This window comes from Anoplophora glabripennis, unplaced genomic scaffold, assembly GCF_000390285.2.
Source record: "Anoplophora glabripennis isolate ALB-LARVAE unplaced genomic scaffold, Agla_2.0 scaffold552, whole genome shotgun sequence".
NCBI lineage: Eukaryota > Metazoa > Arthropoda > Insecta > Coleoptera > Cerambycidae > Anoplophora > Anoplophora glabripennis.
The window spans coordinates 20,677-39,913 of record NW_019416628.1 but is presented as its reverse complement, the minus strand read 5'-3'; the positions used below and the strand labels follow the sequence as shown (position 1 = coordinate 39,913).

General features: G+C 30.9%; 1 protein-coding gene across 3 annotated transcripts; it reads left to right on the top strand.

The window, feature by feature from the left end:
• The first annotated feature begins 359 nt into the window (after window positions 1-359).
• On the top strand, window positions 360-16,038 carry LOC108911025 (E3 ubiquitin-protein ligase Mdm2). Of its 3 annotated transcripts, none has more exons than XM_018715841.1 (6): window positions 360-462; window positions 750-902; window positions 958-1,106; window positions 3,857-4,051; window positions 11,534-11,599; window positions 14,767-16,038. In XM_018715841.1, exons 1-6 carry the CDS (start codon window positions 420-422, stop codon window positions 15,568-15,570), a joined length of 1,410 nt encoding a protein of 469 aa, XP_018571357.1. In that variant the 5' UTR covers window positions 360-419; the 3' UTR covers window positions 15,571-16,038. The 3 variants fall into 3 exon arrangements, with proteins under 3 accessions (XP_018571357.1, XP_018571356.1, XP_018571358.1); XM_018715840.1 differs by having other exon boundaries at window positions 11,531-11,599; XM_018715842.1 differs by lacking the exon at window positions 11,534-11,599.
• The last annotated feature ends 3,199 nt before the right edge of the window (window positions 16,039-19,237 follow it).

The following is a 19,237-nucleotide window of genomic DNA, read 5'->3' as shown; positions in this document are numbered from 1 at the left end:
ATCTAGCTGCACCTGCGCATAAGTAGAAAAGAGTGGGTATTTCCGGAAAGCATAAAACAGTGTTGCCAGATTTCTGCTAATTCAGAATTAAAACTTTTTTCAAAAAATGACCATGTATAAGTCCAAATATGGAACATAATAGTAAAATCTATAACAATTTGTATACTGATCTATAAACAAATACAAATAAGTATATTTAACTTGCACACACTTTATAATAAAGTTTGTTAGATGCTAAAATTTGAAGATAGTTTACATTTTGGTATGAGAATTTCAAGTCGTTTAGTATGAGAAATGCTTCTGCACCATCTGACAACCCTGGAAACAAATACGTTGTTGATTTCGTGGAAAAAAGTACACAAGTCTGTGCGCGTTTGTGTATCGCATCGTATTCCCATTTCTATTTTCTAGTCATAACAATGTCGGCTACAACTGCTACAGTAACCGTAGAAACAAGTACAGGTAAGTCTGTAAAACTAATTTTTCTGTATTATCCCTTCTGTGTTAGTTTTTTTCGAGTAGAATCTGGAATTTCCTGGGAACGTTTGCTCCAGCACGTATCCAATCACACCCCTTTAAACGCTTGCTTATCTAATAAGCAGTAGATCGTTAACGGGCTTTAATTTGTAAGGTTATAAAGTCGGTGTGCATCTGTCTCTTTAATTACTTATAAATTACTAACTAAAACGCAAACACTAATTTAGATATCTGTATAAACAACCATCAACTATTTTAATTTTGTGCTACAGCTTCTTGGAGAAAGAGATCTCGAGAAGACGACTCGACAACTCAAATGGATTTGAAGAGGCCTCGTTGTTATTATTTTAGATTAGAGAGTGAAAGTTCGAAGGCCTCCGAAGAAGATACCGAAAGTGTTTATAGTTTACAGGATAGAGAAACCGGTAGGCTTCTGCACACTTTGAGATGTGCTGCAGATCAATAATAAATTGTTTTTAGACGTCGTAAGAGATACCTCTGACACGGATTCAAAATCGGGGTGCAGCGATGCAGAGGAATACGAAGTGCATTATGAAGAGTACGATGTCGCCAGCTTGTCGGGAAGTGAAAATGGATTCAGCCAGTCGAATTCTTCCAGTGATTCAGAGGTAAATAAATATTCATTCGTACTTTTATTTTTAGGAAATTTGGGATTGTCCTTTCCATTTTTTTTAACAATTATTTTTGGAGGGAAAATTGTTTCTTATTGCCAGAGTTGGTTTAATTAATAACACAATATATGATGTATATTTAGAATAATATTCTGTTTAGGACATTTTTTGAAACGTGCTGGGCATTTGAAATTGTTATTGATAAGTGTCACACTTATATAAACATGCATGTTTATTGTTAGTAAAAACTGCCAGTCAGATTTTAATATTGGGTCCTTATCCTTTACCTATTCCTATAAGTATATTAAAGTTAAAATTCAGTTGCCAGTCTATTTAATAATTCAGAAATCAAATTTGGTTTTTTCCATTTCTATGTTTTTCAGGATTACCTGAATTTTTGCAAAAAAGTTTTAATTTTACGGATAAAATTTTATTTTATTTTCTGGCCTTGATAAATTCTTAAATAGATGGCCAAAATGCCAGATTTAAACTGCAAACATAGCTTTATTTCGTGTACATTTTTCATACCCTGTACATTTTTTGCATATTTTACTTGGTATTTTGTATATTTTTGTACATAGATACTTTTTTTTTTTTGAATAGACAATGTAGGATGAAAATAGAAACTACTAAAATATGGTCATTAGAAACATATTTTTTTTTATAAAACTAATTTTAAAAACAAACGTTTTAAATGCCAATAACGGAAGTTTTTAAATATTTCTTTTTAAATAAATATTTATTACGTTAATTAATGGTAAACAATACACTGTAATCAAGGAAATGAGTAATTTGCATCGCATTGTTAACCAGAACATTCTACCTTGTACCTTTTTGAGGTGTGCAGATACACAAGTTGGCACAAGTTAAATGCTTGACATAGATATGATGCGTTTTGTGTCATGTGAAAGGCAAATTGAGGTTACTTTTCGATGTTAGACTGGAGTTTGATTTTTATTGGTAACAAAAAATTATGGATTTCAAAAATAATATATGCGGAATGTTCTACATTTAGGCGTAAAGGCAATTAACATAAGTAAAAAAAAATAGTGTTTTTGAAAAAGTACAAAAATATTTTTTTTTCGGCATTCATTAAAAAATTAAAAGAATAAGTACATTTTAAACATTAGCACCAAAAAATATTTGCAGGTGTATAATCTGGAATTTTGAGGATGTTATAGTTTCCAAATATAAGAAAATATTTGCACTTCATTTGTGTTTTTATGTATAATTCATTTAATAATTTCTATGCCTATAAATTGGAATACCCTGTAAAATGACCCAAAATTCTTCAAATATGTATAGATTTCGAAAATTAAGTAATTTTAATTTTAATTTGATACTTGCATTTTATTTTTCATGCTTTTTAAAGATGTTATGGAAAATGAAACTTTTGAGAAACGAGTTAAAAAAATCGTTCCTTAAAAAAAAGCAAGATGTGTCTCACAATGAACACTTTAATTTTCACTGGTAATTACGGTACATAAAGAGCAGGTTAATAGTTTTGACATACTTGTTTAAGCAAGGTCAAAACTTGTAACACTGTATTTTGTTTTCTTAGCAGAAACAAATTTTTTATCTTTAATATCTTATATCTTTAAATTTTGGGAAAAATATGAGGCAAAATTGCACAAATTGAATCAGCAATTAGTTTTATATGGTGATCTCACATGTCCTTGATAATATTTAAAATTTTCCATTCCAAGAAAAATTTAAATGCTAATGCTTCATCTTCAAAATTCCGAGAAAAATCTTTTTTTCTATGTTACTCATAAAATGACTAGTACATACTCGTTCATATTTCTGAAGTGTGCAACACGCATACCACATGATGCAAATACACTGCACATCAAAATTAATGCACCACTAAAAGTAGACCTCAATTTCAAAGTTAATGGTGAATATTTTTTTTAATTGCAAGTTTATTTCTCAGTAAAGACACTTTGATAGAAATTTCATTGAAATTCAGTTTTCTAATATTTAGGATGCAAGAGAAAATAAATTTTTTCCCTGAAATTTAAAACAGACAGGGCGTCAGCTAAAATAGCAATGCCTACTTAAATCAAATTGTCATAACTTTTCTGAACAACCCGTTATTAATTTAGGAACATAGTTGAATTAATGCACATTAGGTTGTTCTAAAAATTTAAAAATAGGCAAAACAATAATAATGTTTGTAAGAAGAAAGAACAACACCAAAAACAAAGAAAATTATTCAATAATTGTAATATATTTTACATCGTTCCTACTGTTATCTTTTTTTATTAATGTTTCATTTTTCATCAAGTTTTCAATCTCGTTAAATCGGCAGTAAGGGTTAATTATTTTATTATTAAGTTGTCTACTCGTATTTTTATTTTTTTATTGTTATTTTAAATTATTTATAATAAACTGTTATTCATTAATTTCACTTTGTATCTCAATTAGTAACAAAGATAATGTGAATAAAGAAAGAAATTTTTCGCTATTTTTGCTCTCACACCGTTTAGGCTGTTTCCAGTTACTTTTTTGCATCCTGTATTTGCTGAAAACTGAAATTTCTATAAAAATTCCTACCTTAGTATCGTAACTTAGGAATAAATCTATAATTCATGAATGAGCTTGTTAAAATTCGATTAACTCTTTGCAAGAAAATTAGCTTTGGAATTGGGGCGCTCCGTTAGCGTCAGTTTTGAGAACTGTTTCCTTGTAGACTGTTTTTTTTTGGTTTGAACGGGGAAATAAACTTTATTTCCACTTCATTGCAGGCCAGCATGATGCTAGCAGCGGCGGCGGCCGTCATTTGCGACACCTCCCTGGAGAACTGGATAACGGACTGCGAGGACTCGGACAACAGTTCCCTGGAGGAGTTATCGTTCAAGGAAGTGGATTTCTCGACTTGCATACAGTGCAAGTCGGACAACAATAATCCGCTCTACAGATATTGCGAAAAATGCTTCCAGGTAGATATCGGTTCAGAGAACGCTTCGGATTTGCATGATGACTGGCTGGCAGGTCTCGATTCTCTTTGTTCTGCCTTTTAATGTAGCAGAACTGATGCCCCTGTTCGTGGTAATCGTTGTCTGCAGCTTTTGTCATGTTAATTCTCCTAATTCAAAGGGGCTGCTTTCCATTTCACCACTGCCTGACAAGTTTGGACTTGTCCGAGATTTGTTTATTGATTCCTTATCAAGCCATTATGAATGGAATGCAAGTTTAATCTGTTTATTATTGCTATTACTTGATACCCAAGTGGTCCTTTTATTATGCACAATGGACTTTGCTATCTCGAGTTTATTGTCTGTGGGGTTTGTTGCCTTACATTTTTCCAAACAAAGAGAACAATGAGGCCTGAATTTACATTTGGGTCATTCACTTCATTTGATTATCCTCAAACTAGACTGTAATCACCGTTTCATTCGGTGTTCTCGAGTGCCCTGCACTCTTTCAAAAGTTTTATGAATGATGAAATGGTTATTTGTTGTCAAGAGCTCTAAACTTGATTAAAAAAAAAAAATTAATTTGCCCCGTTTGTAGCTAAAAATTAGTTTTCATCGTTTTTGATCTATTTTTTCTTTATTGCTATTTTTTATTTTTTTTTATTTATTTACGTTGCTATCATGTTTACAGTTTTTTATTTTACATTTTTTGAACTAAAAATCTAATGTCACAAGTTTTCGATGATACAGGGTGTTGAGGTTTAAAAAAAGTCCATTTATACTATCGAGTATTTTGGAAACTTAAATTTTATTTTTTTATAAAAAAAGATATTTTGCATTTTTTTTAGAAAAACGAACCATTTTCCACATTTTTAGAAAATCATGCATTTTTAAAAATGCCTACAGTTGAACATATTTGTTTTTGTTTTACAAAAAAAAAAATCGAAAGAATTTTTTTATTACAGTACAGAGTAACTATCGAAAAAAGTTTAGAATTTTTCGGAAACTGCTCCACTTCATTATTCGCCGATGAATAAGAATTACGATATAAATTTTTTGGAATTTTGGGTCAGAATTTTGCGTGGGTCAGATTTAACATTGGTCACGAAAGAGTATGACAGTGCTTTTTGAAAATAGAGTTCTTCATATGAATAGTTTTGTAAAAATGCTACTTTGAGATACACAGTGATCAAATAAAAAAAAACAGAAACTTTTTATACAGGGTGTCCCAAAACTCTACGCCGACCAGCGAAAGATAATGTGTCACATTTACTAAATTTGACCTTCATAAAAGTTCCTTATTTTTGAGATATAGGCAATTTTTTTAATTTTTAGAGAAATTTTTTTGTTGGGTATTTTGTGTTTATATTTTCAGCTAAAATGTTGCTATTAGAACCAATTGAAAAAATTTCTGTTACTAACCACTATTACATTAGATATGTTCAGACAAAAAAAATTCCTTGTTTTTTTTTAAAGATTGCACACCCCAAAAAAAACAGTGGAAAGACAAAACCCATGTATCTATATGTTTTTGGGGTCGCTGAATCCAAATCCAGTGTCCGCTTGACTCGATTAACTCCGGGGGTCGGTAAATCTGAATCCAATGTCCATTTGATCCCATCAGGTCTGCGTTAAGGTCATTCAAAGTCAAATGTAGAGGATCAATTGCCCACAAATTAAACCTGCATATCTATACGTTTTTGGGATCGGTGAATCCAAATCCAATGTCCGTTTGATCCAATTAGGTCTGTGTTAAGGTCAGTTCAAGGTCAAATGTAGAGAATCATTTGCCAACAAAGTAAACCTCCATATCTATATGTTTTTGGCGTTGGTGAATCCAAATTCAGTGCGTGTTTGATCCGATAAGGTCTGCATTAAGGTCAATTCAAGGTCAAATGTAGAGAGTCAGGTCAAACGGACCACGGATTCGGCTTCAGCAACCCCAGAAACATATAGACATATTAGTTTACATTAGTGGCAATTGATTCCCTACATTTGATCTTGAACTGACCTTAAACCAGATCTGATTTTGTCAAACAGACACCAGATTCGGAGTCAGCAACCCCAAAAACATACAGATATATGGGCTTACTTTGTTAGCAATTTATTCTCTACATTTGACTTTGAACTGACCTTAACCCAGAGCTAATCAGGTCAAACGAACACCGGATTCGGATTCAGGGAACTTAGAAACGTATAGATATATTGGTTTACTTTGTTGGCAATTGATTCTCTATATTTGACCTTGAACTGACCTTAACCCAGAGCTAATCGGGTCAAACGGACACCGGATTCGGATTCAGTGACCCCAAAAACATGGAAATACCAGTCTTGTCTTTCGGATATTCCATTTTTTTTTTTGTGGAGCTGGCAACTGGCATTTTCTCTACAAATCGTAAAATGCTTATTGTTTAACACTTGCGAAAAAAGATCAGGTTTTTTGCTGCAGAAGGTATTTATATTTGACTTCATTTCACAAATATTAAATTTCAATGAATCTGTGTGTGGCGTTTTTGTTTGGGTTATGCTGTAACCTATATATGTGGTCCCGCCAGCAACATTAGGGCTCGCTCCCACAGAGCCTAACCCAAGAACAGCAAGGACAGGTCAAAGATGTGTAATATAAGTCTGTAACTGGAGGCGACCGGTATATAGGCCACATCATTAAAACCCAAAAAACCATCGTATTTTTAATAGCATGGGCCATGAAAGCCTTAAACTATGTTTTCTGTTGTTACTTTTGCCACATAAATCCTACCTTACCGGTTTTTCACTTCAATTTACAGCATTTCTAATAATAAAGTGTTAACAAATTCGTCAAATCAACTTATTGTCAAAGTAGGGTGATAATCATTTGATAAAAACCTTAGAACTTCAAACATAAACTAAAAAATTTACTACACTCGACAAAAAAAAAATATTAATAAAATACCTAATTTTGTAGCTGTAACGCTCGAAATATTTACCTTATTTACAAGCATGATGTAGATTTTTGGGCCACCCTGTATTTTTCAACTCCCGAAAATTTGAAAATAACAATTTTTCTATAGTTACCGCATTTTCAAAAAATTTGCTCCAATAAGACATTAGTTTGATATATTCCACAAAAGTTGTCTTACTAAGTCTTTTACTAAGATGCAAAATTAAAAAAAATCAAATTTACCACGAAACTGTGGCAGATATCGGGAAATATTAAGACATTTTTCTTTTAAAGTTGAAAGGATGTGAATCTTGTTTTTTTTTTCAAAGCGTGTAATTTTTTTTATTGTTTTCTTATTTATTTTTAAAACTACTATATCCATCATTAAATCTGACACCCTGTATATAGAAATTGCATTTCACTAAAAAAATTAGGTTTTTTTTGTTTTTGAAATGGGAAATATTGTAGTTGTTTTTATATAACTATGACATAAACGTATTTTAAATTAAAAAAAATGATAACTTGGAAAACAACAAACATCTTCAAACCCTGATAGGGATAAAAAAAACACCATGTATACCAAAAGTTTTTACACTTATTTTTCTTTTTTTTTTTGTAATTTAATGAAAATTGTATGATTAATCTATCAAAGTTTGAGTAATTCATATTATCAAACTTGCAGTGCTAATAGACAGCAAAAGCCATTACATCACCATTTTATATTTCACAGACTCGATGAAAATTTAACATGTCTAAACGAGAGCCACAAGGCTAACCTTTTCTCAAGTACTATCGGAACTTGTCACTTTTCCCAGTCGTTTCCGAAGATCGCGCCAGCCAGTCGCAATATATTAACACCTTTGAACTACCCAGTTAATATATTGCGCTCCGAAGCCATGCAAGTCCCTTAGTGTTAGTAGAGACTAGCTTTAAAGAGTATAATATAAGTGTTCAAAAGTTTTGTGTTGTGTGCAATAAGACTGCGTAAAGAACTGATCAAGTGCTCTAATCAGTTAAAAAATATTCATATAAAATGGTCCAAATCCAATGTCAGATATGGGGAGGAATGTCAGTTAAATGTAGGACTTAGTTTTTTGTCGGTTAGTTAAATTGTGGGTAATGAAGATTGTTAAAGGGCAGTGTTCAGCAGGTAACCACTTTTTTTTTATTATTCTCATATACTTAAATTTTGGGATATTTTTGTTTTATTCTAGGGTCAGTTGGTAAGCAATTTTTTATATATTACTTTTTTTTATATTGTTCGTTGTTTTGATGCAAATATTTTGTGGTTTGGTTTTTGAATTGTGTCTCAGAATGACAATATTCGAGGTTTATTGGTTTTACAAAATATTCACTGCATTTTTTTAATGCAAAATATTTAAATTTAATACACAATTCGTCTGAAGAGAATGCAATGTGTATGTAGTGAATGAAAATTTGATAATTAGGTGGAAGTAAGTTGGTAGTAACGTTTGAACTATTCTGTCTTGAATTCTGCATTTGTGGAAATTTCAAAAAAGAAAGCAAGCCCATTATGGAAAATTATGTGGAAGAGAACAGGAATCAAAACGTGAACAAGTCTAAAAAGAAGAATCTAAACTAGAATTATCATATTTAGAAAAAATATCAAGAAAAACGTGACTTGAGATGAAGAGGAGAAGATTATTCTAATCATCACAATTATCACAAATTGGTACCAATGCAAAATGCCGGTTTTTTCAAGATTTGATGTCTTGATCTTGATTATCTTAAGAGATTCAAGGTTGACCTACAAATACGACGAAAGATCTAAAAATAACCGGAGGGAACTCGCTGCAAGCGGCGCTCTTGTAGTTTGGGCTTTTCCCACTAGATGAGTGTTACGTAACCCCTCCTGACTCAGTCTGCCAAGTGGCATCGCTTGAGACGGTTATAGTGAGCGCCTGAGATAGTTTTCATGCTACAACTATTTCGACCTCTTCAATTTTTTAAAATGGTTACATCTATCAGGACGAGGAAAGAGAAACGACATTCAACTTTTTTTCTTATAAGCGCCATTTTGAATTTTCATGCTTATTTTTCTGATTACAATAATGTGCTGTAAAATATGATTTTTTTGATCCACTTTTATTGCAGTTGAATTTTCTTTGACAGCATCAACATGTAGAAAATTAAAAACACAACATTTATATGAAGTCAGCAAATTCGTTAATCAATATCTCCTGCTTCTTTGTATGAATATAGTATTCCATTTCTCTAAACTTTATCAATGAAAATATAACTGAACTGTCAAAATTTTGTTACAAATGACAGTCAGATGTTTTGTTTCCATAGCATTCTTCATAATTGTGGATATTTTCATATTTTGATGAAGACAAAAAGTAAACTAAAATAAAAGTTTTCATTTTTTTCTCCTTTATTTCAAAATGAAAATAGGCAAATTAATCTTGTCTTTGGTATATTTATTCGTATATTTATTCATTATCAATTTCCGCATCTTTACCAACCAACTATAAGATCTGAGATTTCCACTTTAAAGTATTTCCCATCATCATCTAAAAATATTAAGTTTTTCATCAATATGTACCACTTTTACAAAGAGTGCTTTGAAATCGAGATATTCCAAATAAAATTTGACAGTTCATTTGACAATGACAATGTCAATGTTCAGAGAATTAAAAATGCGACTTTTACATTTTTCGGATTAATAAATCAATAAGTCTGAAGCATATCCCACACTTCATATGAAAACAGTATTTAAATTTCTATTAACCTTGACATAGATGGAAAAATAGCTGAATGTCAAAATTTCATTTGAATTGATAGTCAGATGTTTTGTTTTCAAAGCACTCTTCCTACGAGTGGATAAATTGATATTTTGACGAAAACAAAAAAGTAAAGCTTACCATATAGCACGTTATCGTGATCATAAAAATAAGCTGGATAAAAAAAAAGCGAAAATCCAATATGGCGCTTATAAAAAAAAACAAAATTAAACGTATCTTGTCATGGCTAATACAGCATTTTTACACGTTACTCAAAAAGTGATGTAATAATGTTTGAGTTTAAAAGGTTTAGGTTTTTCATAAAAAAAAAATCGAATATAAATTTTCAGTTTTTCTTCATTCGTTCCAAAACGAAAAAGATAGGCAATATTTTAAAATGCGAGTGAGACAAATTGTTTTAAATTAAATATAGGAGTGTTAATTGAAAAATTTTCTTAATGGTAATGTAATTTGTTTAAATTTGTTATTTAGTTATGCAATAATTATGTTTATTTAGATATATTACTTTTTTTACTTACAAATTCTATTAGAGGTCCAACATATTTTAAATTATCTACTTTTACAAAGAGTGCTTTGCAAACTAAATTTTGACAGTTAAGTTCAATTTTTGTCGACAGTGTCAAAGTTTAGGGAATAAAAATACAATTTTCATGTGAAAATTTAAAAAATTTTCAATTAATTTCAAATTTATTTTGATGTAAATGAAAATATAATTGGACTTAAAATTTTGTTTGACAGTTGATTCATTGATTTCTAGTCTCTTCCAATGCCCTGTTGCAGTGAGTTTTCACGCGTGTGAGCACATTACAGAATTTTTTATAATTCCTAAGATTTGTGTTTCCGGAAAATGGAATTACACTAGGCCTGTCATAGTAACGAAGCTAACAATTACAGAATCCTTTGTTGAAAATTTGTAGATTCGATAGACTAGCATTGCAAAGCCAACATGATCTAGCTGATTACGATTGAATGCTTGTTTTCAAAGCACTCTTCATTAAAGTGGATAATTTTGTACTTTAACGAAACACGAAAATAAACCATAAAGTATTATACAATTAAAAAAATAGGAAATGAGATAAAAATTTTCAGTTGTTTGGCATTCACTTCAAAACATAAAATATAGGTTGAATTTTTCTTCAACAAAATCTGTCTGCTCTAATTTGACCAACTTCATATCGTTTTAAGATATCCTAAATTTCCATGGTGCGATTTGAAAAAAGGGTGCATAATATGGTTCTGTAGTCTCATATATTTTTTAATTTGTTAAATTTGAGCTATATTTCAATCATTCATATATTTTTTTCAATTTTTACCTTAGTAACATAAAAATATTACATATTTTAAAATAGTATCGTATAAATATTTATTTTTACTTTATGTTTTTATTACAACAAATTTTTTGAATATTTTTGTAAACCTGTCATTTTACGTGAACATATATTGTAAAATATTACTTTTAAATTATATATCATATCTGAAATATGTTTACCCAATTTAGCAACAACAAATATTGTGTAATGGTAAATTTCCAGATAAAAAAAGTATCCGTAAAACCAATAACCGAGAAACCAATATTGTTAATTCTGAGAAATGTATAACTTTGTCACTATGATGATGAGGACCGAGGCATATAATCATTACTTTTTATTGTTTCTATATTATGTCGTTTGATTTATTACTGTTGCATTTTGTGGGTGGAAGGAAGATTGTACTGTATTTATGAAATAGAAATGTATGTGAAATTGATTAGGTGGTCGGCAACGACGATCCCGTTCGTATTATTAGAGCAGATATTCAGTTCTTTTGTTTTATGGTTAGCAGACCTGCAGGCAATGCAAGATGCGCAAGACGTTCAAATGTTTCCCGTTGTGCGTTTATTGCTATAAGGTGCGTGTTCCAAATTTGAAATAATTGGCAAATACTTTAATTTGTAACTGTCCACGATAATAATTGTTCGTTTCAAATCAAATGGAATTTGCAGTGTGAGCGATAGATTTGCCTGTTGGATCAATTACTTAGATGACTTAAACGATGGGAATATTTGATTTGCAATGAATAATCAGTTTAAGTGTTCTTTTGTTTCATCTCATTATAACTGACACTAATTGAATATGTATTATGAAAAATATGCTAATGTTTTTGCATATCGTCTGCAGTTATTTATTTGCGACTTTGTTATTACTTTTTTATTTATTTCTGCCATACTGAAAACAAAAAAAAATACTAAACAGCCCCTCGTTAGATAAACCTAAATTATAAATCGACTCCTTGACAGATCTTTTTGGCACATGTTATTTATTTAAAATTCTCTTTTCTTTCTGGTGTTGTACAAATTCTCAATTAAATAAAAAAGACTACATCTAATTAATTTTTCATTATAATCGAAAAATTATTTTATTTTTATTAGGTCTAAGGATACTTTTACCGTTTTCATCGATAAATAATTACCCGTTCACAAAAATTTTGATTTTAAGTTTAAATTGTATGATTTCCGTTTCAAACTTTAAAATTAATTTTCTAGCAAATGCAATAAAAGTGACTTTCATCGTTTTTGCCATACGGTCTTCATATATTAATCTGATGATTACCTAACAGACATTTTAGATATTTTGGTAATATAAATATTACTTCAAAAATGTGCTCTTCGTTCAAGTTTAAGAATATTCGAGTGGGAAACTGCTGTGCAAAATTTGTGCGCTAAAATACTCGTCTTTGTAATTAATTCGTCAAGTATTACTTAGAAATTGTTATTAAATATTATGCTGGCCTACTGTATTCAATAACAAAATAGTATAATTTTAAAAAAATTTTTTTTATTTTGAAGGCTGTTTTTTTGGGTGTTTTTTAGGATTTTTTTTTTTTATGAAACTGGAAAAACACTGTTGAGACTAATATTATACAGGATGTGCCACCAGTAACGCCTCGGTCGCTAGGGACCAAACGGCAAATGTTATAGAAACCTGTTTAGGCGGGTATGTGTAGGTTGATTACGGCTACATTTTAAAAATATTTTGAAATATACAGAGTGTCCAGGAAAAGTGTACCATATCAAAGTTACGTATTTTTAAATGGCACACCCTGAAATTTTACTGCATTTTTGAGAGCACCGTAAAAAAATATGTGAAATTTATTAAAGGTTCTGCATACCTAGGACTTATTGTTTGTGAGATATTTCGATTTTAGTGAAAATGTAGGCTTAGCGTAGAAATTCAATATTAGCAATAAAAAAAAAATTTTAAAGAAGCAGCTTTGGAGAGTGTATTTTAGATCGTTGAAGTTATAAATTATTATATTTGTCGCCATTTAGTATTGTACAGGGTGTTCAAAAAACTGCCGAATACTTTTCTCAACTTTAAACATAAATAATTTGGTTATATTAAATGGGACACCCAGTATATCTTTACTTTGGGAGTTAGGAAATTTAAAACACTTTCAAACTTCCTTAAAATTATTTTTTTATTGCAAATATTAAATTTCTCCGCTAAGCCTCCATTTTCATAAAATTGAAATATCTCAAACAATAAGTCCTAGGTATAAAGAACCTTTATTAAAATTCACCTATTTTTTATGGTGCTTTCAAAAAAATGCAATAAAATTCAAGGTGTTCCATTTAAAAATACATAACTTTGACAGGAATCCGCTGTCAGCGCTCTGATGACATCAATGTACAAAAAAAAATTGTCGGAAGGTACCCACTATTCCAAATTTCCAGTTCATCAAATAAAAAATGGAAATGGCATTTTAATCTGTGGATGTGTGGCTATCGTGTGAACTAGAATCTAATGAAAGTATTGAAATTTGCATTTTTGCCCAAGTTTTGAAAAAAAAGTAATTTTTTTTCGACATTTAAGTTTAGAAAAAACTATTAAGATATCTTAATTATTCTAGTTCAGTTAAAAACTGTACATATACAGTATGTGTGTGGAATTACAGCAAAATCGGTTAAAAAAATTTCGAGATATGATGGGTGCCTTTTTGAAAAATGCTGTTTTGACTGAAACACTTTTTAAAGTTCGAGAACATATTACACGAAAATAATTGTACCCACGATTATTCGGCAGTGCCCCGCTGGAACACTGTTCTGTGCCTGTAATTTTATAATGACATTGTATTTCAAAAAATCTTTTTGGCCATGTGTTCTACATGACCGTTAGAGATGATTTATGAAAAAAAAAAAACATTTTTTGACCTAACAAAGCAGAAGACCTTAACATTTCATATCGTCGCTTAAATGCAAGAACTAGGTACTTCAAATCTTTTGATTCTTCAGTTATTTATTACATAAAGAAAAATATTAGCCCTTTTCTTTTATTCATGATTTCAGAATCATAACGCGTTACGATCCAATGGAAACCAATCAGGTTGCTAGATTTCGTATCGCCACACGTTATAATTCCGAAATCATGAATAAAAGAAAAGAGCTATTTTACATTTGACAGTAGGTTCGAGTGGCGATATAAAGTGATACTGGAAAAAATTTTTTTTTTTTAAGTTTTTGTCTTCGTAAAATTACAAAAAGAAATTTTTTTCATTTCATTTTATCCATACATTGTTTTTAGACCTTAACATTATGTATCTTGAAAAAGAGGGCTTTAATGGTAAATGTTTACATAACAAAATATCCTTAAATTCGAATATGGAAAATGCTCCTTCATTTTTCATACATTATTATGTTTAAAACACACCTATTTAAAAATATGGGATACAAATTAATTTATTGTCAGTTGGATGTAATTTTTGTTGTAATGAGATGAAACATTGTGTAAAATTTCATTGTCATACAATTTGTCCCAGTAGTTGCATTCACATGAATGTATTATCAAATAAATACTTAATTGGGATATAAAAAATTGAAAAAGATTAAACATGCAACTAATAGGACCTTAAAAAAACTTTATAATAACAATTATTTTCTGTAAAAATTCATTGATTTTTGTGGAAGAAGGTACACGGAAATATCACTAACTACTCTGCACTGATTGAGGGACACGCGTCATCTTAGGAAAAACTAAAATTATCGTTAATATTTAATCGTTTTTGTAATTAATTCGCAGGATCGAAAGAAATTTTATCCGCCGAGGCCCAAAAGGAACAAGAAATCGAGAAAGGACAAGCAGAAGGAACCGCCGGTCAAATTGGACGTTCTAAGGACGTGTTTGAATAATCTGTCGCAGGATTCCGGAATAGGTTCTAGTCAGGAGTGGCAGGTTTTCGGCATGGCGCAAATCGTTTTACCGGACAGCCTACCATCAGGTACGTCGCAAATTTCAACTATAACCGAATTGAGCGAAAACGCTGAGGATGATATCGAGAAAAAGTCATCCGAAGATGTTACGTCTTCTAGTCTTGAGCAAATAGGTGGTAATAATAACGAAAGTCAAACGAGGGTTCAAGAAACGAAAGTCTCGGAAAGTAGCAGTAGTTTTTCTAGCACGAATACGAATCGTAATGTTGGGAAAGGGCGCAAGCGTTACTTATCGGAGAGTAGTTTGTCTGATTTCGACGTAAAGCCGCATGCGAGCAAAGTTTGTAAAATCGCACTACCCGAAAACGACCAGCCTCTGTCGCAAAGTCAGACGTCGGATTTGGGGTCTGAAATCGGCAGCACGTCGTTTATTTCTTCGATCACAGAGAAATCGAACACGACCGATGGCGAAGGTTTGAAAGGGAACGGTTCCGAAAACACGGAACTGTGCATCTTTTGTAACGACGCACCCAAAGACGCCATATTCCTGCACTCGAAGGTGGCGCATCAATGTTGTTGTTATAGGTGTGCGAAGCGTACGATAAAGACTAGAAAGAGGTGTCCGATTTGTAACGTCGCTGTCAGCAAAGTATTCAGGGTGATAAAGTCGTAGTGATTTGGAATTTGTATATATTTTTCTAGTAGGTGTACAGAAGAAAATGTAATAATTTATTAAAAATAGTTCAAATTATTTTCGAATTTTTATGTATTACATAAAAAAAAATGGTAACGGCACTCAACACGTGCACGGCAGACAGTTAGTCTGTAATATCACGCATCTCAGAAATTTAAGAGTGTTAAGACTGACCCAAAGATTAATATATACTTTTTTTTTAAGTTTATTTTAGCGTTTTAGCATATTGTGTTTTAGAAAACTGTTTTTGAATATATAGTTATTTTTTCCACAGAGGTTTATTTAAAAAAAACAACACGCTCTTAAATTTTTGAAATGCTTTGTAAACTTATATTATTAACAGATAAAATGTATAGTTTGGGGCTTGTATTTGTATAACAAAAAAAAATAATAAGTTAAATAATGTTCGTATATGAATATACGGGGTGTTTCGTAATGGTGTGCAAATATTTTAAGGAGGCGTTTAGAAAGTAATTTTAGGAGAGTACTTCCAATGTATTTTTTTGATTTGAGCCCCTCCGTAGAAAATATTCAAATCTCAAAATGGCCGAAAAAATTAGCTTTTATTTTTTTTTCACGAAAACGGTTAAACTTAAAAATTTAAATTAGCACCCCTTGGTTTTATTTCTCTCACAACTTTTTTCTGCGTTGGCCAATTCTAACAAGAAAAATAGCTTGTAATACTACATTTTATTTAGAAATTTTTTTTGCTTTCCATTTTTTTTGTATACTTAATGGTTTACGAGCAAAAAAATTAATTATTTTTCCTTGCTGATTACCTAGGTACAAATAATTAGTTAACAGTTACCAAAACCGATCATCATTTTTGACATGCTTTTTGCAAAAATTCTTTTTTATCAATAGGAAAAGCTAAGCAAATATGAAATAAAAATTTAATAAAAAATTTTTTTTTGGTCATTTTGAGATTTAAATATTTTCTCAAAGGGGAAGGCTCAAATCGAAAAAATGCGTTGGAAGTACCCCTGCCCCATAAAATTACTATTTAAACACCTTAAAATATTTGCGCATCATTATGAAACACCCTGTATATGGCTTTTAGATACCCGATAGAAAGGTAACTTTTATGCGATATTTTATCCAACTGGGTGAAACACAAAAATCTATTCTAAATATTGTTTTGTTTAACATTAGTACAGGGTGATTCACTATATTTTAACCTTCCGCCCCATAAATTTTTTTGTTTTTAGAGTAATAAAACAATGTGATAACAAAAGTTGCACAATTTTTTATGAAGTTTTCGAAAACGGTAGAAGAACAAATGAAATCCAAACAAAATGGCCGCGGATGTTAATTTAAATCGAACACCCTGTATATTTTTACATATTCGGATAGATGTTCCCTGTCGAGCATAGTCGCTGGGTTTGTGGGGTCCAAGATGTTTTTTTTTTATTGAGAAAATATGACATCTTGCGATTGTTCAACCTCTTTCAGGCATTTCCGCCTTTTTTCCAATTACGTAAGGATTTACAGATTTTGTTGTAATGGATCCTGACATTGATACGGTCCAAAATGAGTATAGGTATAACTAAATCTCACTAATTAGGCCGTGAGAGGCCTAATTACTCATGTACAATGTTATATGGTAGGCTGTGACAGTGACAGGTAATGTCATGACGTTGTTATTGTTTGACAGTTTATATTATTATTTACTTAAAATGGGTTACACAGCAGTGTAAAATTGAAATATTATTATAGGAATTAAAACAGAGCGTAGAGAAGAACTTTACTCTATTTTAATTCCTAATAATATTTTAATTTTCTACTTTTGTGTAACGCATTTCAATTAAATAATAATACAAACTGTCAAACAATAACAATATTGTAATGACATTACCTGTCACTGTCACAGCCTACCATAACATTGTCCATGAGTAAGTAGGCCTCTCACGGCCTAATTAGTGAGATTTAGTGAAAAATTCCTATACTTATTACTGTAAATCTGTAAATCCTTACGTAATTGGAAAAAAGGCAGAAATGCTTGGAAGAGGTCTAACAATTGCAAGATGTCTTATTTTCATAATAAAAAACCTTTTTTTAAATTTTTTACTAGAATCTCACTTATTGTTAGAGATAAAATCAACAAACCTATATGACTATGCTCGACAGGGTACGTTCTATCCAAATTTGTAAAAATATACAGGATGTTCGATTTAAATTAACAAAGTTAACATCTACGGCCATTTTGTTTGGACTTCATTTGTTTTTCTACCATCATTTTCAAGAACTTCATAAAAAATCACGCAACTTTTGTACTTCAAATTTTTTTTATCTCTAAAAACAAAAAAAGTTAATGGGGGAGTCAAACTGTAGTGAACCACCCTGTACCATTCGTTGTTTTTTTTTGTGATTAGGTCGTTTTAAATCTTCTGTTCTGTCACAAAATTGGGAGTTCCTTTAAAAAATGTTTAATTTTTATTTTCATGATTTTTGTGTGGGCTTTATTAGAGATCTTACCTAATTAGGTTTAGGGCACGATACTCTTCGCTTTGTTAGCTAGAATATTTTCTTATGTTCGAAGCCATAAAAAAATGATTCAGCTAGGGTATTTTAAAACATATTGTAAAGCGTTTCAAAATTTTTGGTTTTTTGTTTTTTTTTTAACCTCTCTAACAATGTGCAATCAGATCCTGTTTTTAAAACTAATAAAAGGAGTTTGTAAGAGTACTTAGGGAAATTTTATTTCCTTTCATTTTTAGGTTCTGGGAAATTAGGTTTTCTTTTTTTTTTGAAATTGTATCAATAGTAGATAACTGTGAGATGATAGTTTTGAAAAAAATTCAAATGAAATTTTGAAATAAATTCTGATTAAAATTGTTTTTAATCTGTTTTATTTTTGTGGTGCGTTTGAGAGGACTGGCAAGACAAGTTAGGGTTATCCACAGGGTATAAATAATTACAAGCCATGTGACCGCCGGATATAGGCAATCAACATTACACGACGTACTATCTACTAAAAATTTGCACCACCAATAATTTACAATGAACAGTGACAAAACTGCTATGCTAGGTCCTTTAAAAGTCCCATAGCACTGCGGCCTAATTAGGCCTATTGTATGCTACATTCGAGATTGCTGCAGATTGAATAAAATCTTGTGAAAAATGACACCGGTTGCCAGCCGGTGAAGCGGAATGTTGTTTTTTAATGTAATATTGATCTTATTGATCTAATAATTTCTAATTTAACCATTTAATTCAAAAGAAATAAAAATAAATGTATTTTGATGGAATAGTTTGCAATTGATCAGTGTTGGACAAAATCAGAGTTTTTAAAGCACATAGTTGATTGTGAAAGTAGAGCAAATTTCTTGATTCATCTAATGATATGTACTAAATCTAATTATCAGAATGGTGCCGCAAAAAAGTTTATTTCACTAGATATAAAATTGTTCTGCAACACGTAAAACACATTGGTGTATACATGGTTGCCTATCCACGACGGCTAAACGTACTCATTTATTTTACTTACGTTATCTACGTTCATTTTTATGCAATGGATGTGTAGAGCCAATCACAAATTGGGATTGTTTAAACGGACCAATAATAATACATTGGTGATATCCGTGGCACCAAAGCGATGAATATAAGAATACGGTCACTACACCAACCTAACGTGTCGAGAATGCGA

Coding starts and splice junctions, on each gene's coding strand:
- LOC108911025 (XM_018715840.1), top strand. CDS start 420: ATGTCGGCTACAACTGCTACAGTAACCGTAGAAACAAGTACAG. Junction 463..749: donor AACCGTAGAAACAAGTACAG/GTAAGTCTGTAA, acceptor TTTGTGCTACAG/CTTCTTGGAGAAAGAGATCT. Junction 11,600..14,766: donor TGTGCGTTTATTGCTATAAG/GTGCGTGTTCCA, acceptor ATTAATTCGCAG/GATCGAAAGAAATTTTATCC.